At 42.8% G+C, this 7,430-nt stretch overlaps 1 protein-coding gene across 1 annotated transcript in view; it reads right to left on the minus strand.

Annotated features, from left to right (window-relative positions):
• Positions 1-3,941: 3,941 nt before the first annotated feature.
• Positions 3,942-7,430, minus strand: part of T265_04608 (hypothetical protein) — a gene marked incomplete at both ends in the record, with an annotated part of 8,046 nt that continues 4,557 nt past the window's right edge. Inside the window, 2 exons of the mRNA XM_009169390.1 lie at positions 3,942-4,149; positions 4,172-4,266. Coding sequence (XP_009167654.1) covers positions 3,942-4,149; positions 4,172-4,266 — 303 coding nt within the window. The remainder of the gene's footprint in view (positions 4,150-4,171; positions 4,267-7,430) is intronic.

A 7,430-nucleotide genomic window follows, 5' to 3' on the forward strand; every position in this document is an offset into this window, starting at 1 on the left:
CTCTAGCTCATTCCATACCCTCCGCACCTCCTGAAAGATAAATAACTTTGCCTAAGCACATATCCGAACCTACGATTTCCTCGTGTTCTGATGCAGTCATGATCAGTTGTTATCAACGAGGTCGGCCCAAAAGTTACTTCAGAGATCAAGAATTAGAATTCTGACGGAAGCAGGAGCTGTGACGATAAAAAGTAAAACGCCATAATCGCGCGATGAAAAGCTTGGCTTTCTGCCTGTCATGACTAAGGATGTTTCACTCCTGTCATTGATCACGAGACAGCACAGTATCGATTAACGACATCACGTGACCCCAATTCAGAGCCCAACCCCAGAGGGTCCGATCAACTACCCCTGTTTAATCACATTTCTCTGGTTCTTGTGACATCTGGTATGAAGATTTCTTTGCTTATGCAAACAATTATGGTTGTAACCTGTAGGAATTTCTATTAGTCTACAGGAGAGTTGTTTCACCACATTTTCCCTCGCCTTACATTTCCCTTTATTTTGGGTCCATTTTTCTTTCCTTGTTGTTTCTCCACATTGCTGATTGTGATTTTTTGATGGCGTTCCTTTCGACCTATCAATTATCCCTCCGCTAAGTTGGGGGATGGATCATTCTGGCTTAGTCACATCATAGTTGTTGCGTCTTGATGTACGGTAGTGCAACTCTGTATCGGTCCCTTGGCTTCCTGCTCCGCCCACTATGGTATATCAAAAGGCACGGTAGCTCTACACAGTCCTTTACGGAGACGAAGGAAAATTATTACAACTGTATTTATAGAGTAGTCACAGGGTGTTCCACAAGGTCATGCCAGAATCTCCGTAATGGAATCCGTGAGGGGGCGAGAAGCGTCGAGTCAAGGGTGCTTGACTCGGATTGGCTGACATTCTGACCAATCGGGGCATGTCTTCGTTTGGCCCGTTTCCTGCACGTGACACATCCGTTCAAATGATGTGGTGTTCGGTTATTAAGGACGGCTGGTCTCCGTATAATAGTCTCCCAAATTATATTGGTCTTACCGGTTTATAAATTCCTGTTTTAAATCGGGCGTTGTTTTTTGTCTTCTCTGGAGCTCCTTACTTTCTGAATTCTTCGAGCATGGAGGGAGATTTTATGTTAACTTTTGACAACATGTGAGCGCTTTATTTATGTCCATTTCATGTTTTCCTATCTGTTTTTAGTTGAAGTGATCTCATATTTTGAGAAAAGTTGTTCAAAAGAGGGGAAGGATCTACGGAGGATTCTGAGCGTCAGAAAAATTGGGTACAAGTGAACAAAACTTGATTTTGTCGGCACCTTGGCCAAATAATTAATTCAGCTTTGCAGCTTTGGGTAGTACCAAAATACCTAATCGGCGAGCGATGTTTCATTTTGCACTGCGGAGTGGATGCTAATCGAAGCACCCAAAAGCGCGTCTATACTCGGCCAACAAAAATCGCCTTTCAGCCGGCTGTCTAGATAATTTACCAGGTAACTGAGGACGACCTAGTGACCATGGGTGCTCGCAGAGTTGTGAGTTACACGTTTGTGTTAGACTGTGAGCTGTCATTCAGCTCCGTATTCCAGTTGGTCGCTTCGCTGTGGGTCTGGTGTCACCGATCCTCGTGAAAAGAGAAAATATTGTTACTAAATTATACGGGGGGCAGGTGGGAGTTGAATCTCATTCTATTCATTTTCGTTAAATTTACACTGTCAAAGTGTTATGGGTAACTTTTTTCTGAGCTGGTATCTTTCGCTTAACTGATTAAACGTAACAAAGATCTGAACGTATCTGAAAGGAATCAAAATGGATATTCAAGTGATGGTAAAGGGGGTTGAGGAAAGCCGTAATTACAGAACATGACCCGTTAAGTGAACCACTCTGACACCTAGTTTGAACCAAACAACATAATCGAACGCCTGATCTACAAAGGGTCACTACGCAGCTCAGTTTGTGCTGTTATTCCGACTGCAACAGCGCTGACTAACAATTTGCTACCACCTGGGAAGACACAGTTGGTCGGCACGAGTAGGGTGGCTCAACGGTCGACCATTCGTGGCGAACGGTCAAATGTTTTCGTTAGATGCGCACTGCTGATAAGTCCCAAATAGGAGTGAAACAGCTGTGCAGTTTTTCAAGACTTTTCACCATGGATGGGCTTTACTCACAGGACACATTCCATGCTGTAAGCAAATGCTGTTCGCTTTCACAAAACAGCAACAGATCTTCTATGAAACTTCCAAGTAAATTACGCAGATAACTAGCGCGGAAACCCACAAACATATACTCAGCTCAGTTTCATGTACTATCTAGTGGCTAACGGCGAACGTGATGTCTCAACAGTTGTCAACTATGAAAAATTTCAGAGAAATAAAAGGTTTCTCAGCCTATGAGCACTCTGAAGTTGACAGCATTCGTATTATGAAGTCATCATGGTTTTTGTAACAAACTATAGGCATCTGAATCAGAAGAGTAATCTACTCGACATGTGAGCCCTCCATCTGAAATGTATGCACTCGAGAGGCCAGAAGGCACGTGACTAAGTAGGGTGAATTCCGTGACTGAAGGATAAGTGGCGCATTGTTCCTTCACAGTTAATCACATTGTTCACCAGCCGCTTGTGGCCGGATGATCTCAGCTCATCCGCTGATGAATCAGAAAAGCCGACATATACACGACTTGAACTTACTGGTGATTGGTCAGATGGCAGTTGATCTGTTCGCCGAGCTTTACAATTGGCTTGCAAACGTTTTGTCCCCCGTCTAGGAGACATCGTCAGTGCGCAGTTGAATGGGTGCTTCCTCCGTGCATAGCTGCGTTTGTGTAGGTTTTGAAGAGTATATGGTATCCTGTCATGTGATTGGCGATTCGGTATATACCTTCTGTTACATTATTGTACGACCGACCGTGATTTTGTGCCATATACCTTCTGTTACATTATTGTACGACCAAGCGTGATTTTGTGCTGCGTTGGGGTCTGCATGCCTCTTATTCTATTGGTTTGTTGGATGGCTGCTTTGGGGTGCTTCGGACCTGTTTGCAGTTGGTCCGTTCCCGGTTTGTGTTTGGTTGTGATCTTCCTTCCTTGAATCTGGTCAGTTGTGATGAAGGCTTCTATTTTCGGTAGCTTCCTTGCTTCAGCCTGCTTGTTTGTTTCTTTGTTACTTTGTCTGCCTCTGCTTTTTCTACATTTCCGTAATTCGTTTGTTTGCATTGGCCGATAGATTCGATCAATTTCGATGTGCTTGTGGATGGCCTTTTCAGCTAAATGACATGCTTCTATGAATTCACGTTTTTTCTTTGTTTTCGCTTGAGCCAATATGTAAACGATGCTCAAGCTAAATTTGTGTCCATCTTGCTCTTCGTGTACGGAGATGAGCAAAAATTGGTTGTCTTTTGGTTGCAAGTTTCTGTTTATTTATCCTGGTAAAAAGCTTCCTTCCTGAGGCCTGAAAATATCACAAACGAGAGATTCAGCTGGGTTCCAGGTGAGTCTCTCGAACAGCCAAAATAGTTTGCAAATGAGTGTATATTCGCTAATTCCGTGCAATTTGGTTTCAAGTAGAACATAAGGTTGACGGAAACTCGGGGACTGCGCCTACCTGATGAGCCTCAAAAAGGGCCGGCGCCTACCTGATGAGCCCCAAAAATGGCGAAACCGGTTGTGGGCTGTCGACGGATTTTCAGCAACCTTATGAGTAGTATACTACAAAGCTTCCTTCCTGTTTGTCTCACATAGTTTTTGTCGCAATCTTCGCACTGGATCTTTTACTAGACGTTGGTCCTACACATTGTGTCGAATCATCCCTTTGGGCTTCATAGTGTTCTCCTTAGGGTGTTTGCAGGTTGCGTTGTACTGTCGTAGCACGCGTGTTGTCATTTCCGAAGTATTCTTGATATATGGAAGTGTGTTCCGCTGGCCTTCTCCTTGTGATGTAGGGTTGGGCAAATTGGGACTTCTCAGAGTCCGCCAGATGAAATTTCCTGGTTATCCATTTTTCTGAAAAGCACTGTACAAGCGTTTCTCTTCCCTGACTGCTGACTTCTTGCAGTGCGTCTCAATACGCTTGAACAGAGTCCGGATGCAGCTTTGCTTGTGACAGTTGGGGTGATCGCTTTGGTAGCTGATAATTCAGTCTGTGTGCATTGCTTTCCTGTAGGCTTCCGTCTGCAGTTGTCCGTTTGGTAACCTCGTGATCAGGATGTCCAGGAATGCCAGTTTCCTATCGGTTTCTTCTTCCATTGTGAATTGAATATCCAGCTTGATATCTCTGTTGAACTTGAGCTTTCAACATTTTTCTTAGGGTAAAAGCTTTTCCATGAAATACTCGGTTTGCGTTTAAAAATTTTTGAAGACATTCCGCACTGCATTATAAGAGCTTACCGGAATAATGAGTGAACTGAGAATTTCCAGCTTTATAAACCTCTTTCACACAGGTGTTCAGAAGGGTGTTGTACTTGTATTGGGGAGTTACACGGCCCAAATCTTTTCGTTGCATTTGGTTGCACCTAGCAAGCCGCTTAGCTACTCTTGATTCCAACGAGAAACAACAGACTGAGGAGTAGAATACGTAAGATTACCTACCTATCCATCTGCAGCTGCGATGAAACTTGCACTGGCGATGCGTAGTGGGATACTTATCCTGTCTCTTGATTCAGCTAACTGAACAGTCAACTGGATTCCAGAACTATGTATGAGCCGACGGCTATCGGGTTGATCACAAATCATGGTTCAGCATCATGCTCCACCCTGACTTGTCGAGGTTTATTGAACCAGTTAATCGCCATCAACCAGTCTCATACGCCCCGAAGACTATGATCTACGCAGTTACGTTGTCGGCATGATTGGTTCACGTGTTGAGTGACTGCACTCATAGTTCATTTTTGCTCAATTGGTAAGAATGGGACTGTAATTATTCCGCGGTTGATGAAAAAACATTCAGCAGTTTGAGTCTTCTGTTTCTGTCATCCATATGGATTAAGCGGACTCAATGCTTTAAATATAGAAAGCTACATAAATGCTGTTAATTTCTACGATAATATGTAATTGGTAAAATAATAACATATGACAAGAAATCAGATCTTGTCTATATCTCCCAAAATCTTTCAAAATGCGAAACAAAAAGCAATAAACGATGGGTTCTGTACACACCTCTGTCATATGTAAAGAAAACTTAACGCCACAACAACGTGAAACGTCCTAACCGGCGTCCATTACCAGAAAACTTGGAGGAGTTGAGGAAAAAAGACAAAAGTCCCCCTTTAGGTTCTATTTTCTGACATTTTTGAGACATCGTCACCTTGGAACTCCAAATAAACATGCGTTTGCAGCTAGTGAAGCCTCACCAATCCAAAGATTGGTACATGGGTACAAACTACCTGTACTCTTGTGCATTGCAGCGTGTTTCAATTCAAAATGCCTCGGTTTGCTTAAGATAATCCAATAGTTCGAATCAGGATTTCATCTGTTACCTTTCAGCCCGTTTACTTACACTCTTTTATTCATATCCGTTGCTATCTAATGGCAGCCCACTCACTGGAAAGTCAATGTAGGTACACTGAGATTGGTCTTTCCACGTCAATAGGTGTGTGTGGGGGAGGGGTAGAAGCTAATTACCCGAGACTATATTCTTCCATCGCTAATTACTAATGACGTAAGTGTTGTAGACTTCCGTTGGTTCGGCTTATTTCTTTCTATTTTCCGATCGATTTTTACCACACGGATGTTGAGAAAATAGATGGTTTAGAAATTTTTACTAAGTGCTTACTGGTAAAACCGTAGACAACCAGTATCCTCTTGGAAGAACTCGTCAATACTGCTTCTGCCTGTGTGCACTTATGAGATCTCTTTTTTTTAACAAATGCGTTCAAAAGCTCACTGTCCAGTCGTCCAAATCACATCTGAGCAATGACACAGAGCACCAAGACGATTTGAACTGACCCAAGAAGGCGAATTATTTGCGAACAGTTGCTTTAAATTAAACCCCTAGATTCACGGAAGTGGGAAGCTTGCAATTTGTGCGAGTTCAAGGTTGAATTCAAGAAATTCGCTCCGAGTACATCATGTGGTAGTTTTGAGAAAAATTCATCGACAGCTCATCGCAAGTTTTTCACTGTTTAAAGGTCATCAAATTAGCATTCTAGATTGCGATCTGTGTACAGATTCGTTTCAAGCGAGTTTTTCGTTCTAAGACTTTCCACCCCGATTCTTGAGTCAGGTGTGTGGCCACACATTTGTTTACTGCCTACGATATCGGAACGGTTCCTGTCTTTGGAAAACTCGGTGCGAAAGCCTCATAAAGTAATCTCCTTGTTTCCTCTGGCTTTCAACAGCTCAAACCGTTTGACGTATATTTTAAACTACTAAGTTTAACGGAGAAGATGGAGCAAATTTCTGTCAAAGCGGGTGAAAGCTTGCTGGTAACGCAGGAAAGATGGAGTTGCGTATATTTACTAACTCATGCACTGTGTTCAAATCACGCCTGGGGTTGTCCCTATTCAGTGGAGATTTTGTTCTGTCACTGGAGCCAATCTAAGTTGAAAAACTAAGAGGCACTGTTTCCATACATCAACCGCATCTCACAGAATTCAAAAAGGTTCGTATCCGCAACCTTCCTGCTCGTCTTTGAAGATGTGACCGTCCGGCCGCAAGCGGCTACGCACCAGTATGCTTAACTCTCTCTCAGATTCTTATTTTCCCTTAATTTATGTCTATTAATGTAACGGTGGATACTACTGATGAGGCGCGCGATTAGTATGTTTTCTCGTAAATCCGCTTCGCGTCTCCTGAAAAGTGAGATCTATTACGGAAATTGTGTAGCATTTGCTTGCATTTGGGTGACATTCAATGAATATACAGGAAATTTCAGGAAGACGCGTTCAAGGGCAAGATTGATATTCAGTTTTGTAAACAAGATGCATATGAGAGTTTTGCTTCCGTGTCCAATAATCAGTAGCTGTTCAATTGGTGATTCTCTAGTGAAGAACTCCGCAGTAAAAGCATTCGTTCCACCAATAATTGGAGATCATCCGTGAAGACTATTTAGCTGTGCATTCGGCGTGCTAACCCACTGGCAATGCATCTATTATCGAAAAAAAGAACGGCCAAAGAGTTGCCGCGTAAAATGCGTATCAAAATGTTATGGGAACAAGGTTTTTGTAGTCCGTACTTATCAGGTTGATAACAGGTCAGTTTTGATAAGCACGTTACAAATTGCATGATTGGTCGCCCCTTAAAGAACCAGTCCAAGGATATGCTTAAACTAGTCGCTGTTTGGGGGTACCCTTTATAAGGGGGAACATATTTCCTCACTTTCTGTTATGTGCGTCCTGCATTTCCACGTTCGTATCACAAATTCTTTGGCTAGTTATTTAACCATAGAAAAATTGAGCAAAATGGTTTTCGAGGAATACACTCATTTGCAAATCAATTTGGTTCTCACGAGAGAC

This window comes from Opisthorchis viverrini, assembly GCF_000715545.1.
Source record: "Opisthorchis viverrini unplaced genomic scaffold opera_v5_78, whole genome shotgun sequence".
NCBI classification, from domain to species: Eukaryota; Metazoa; Platyhelminthes; class Trematoda; order Opisthorchiida; family Opisthorchiidae; genus Opisthorchis; species Opisthorchis viverrini.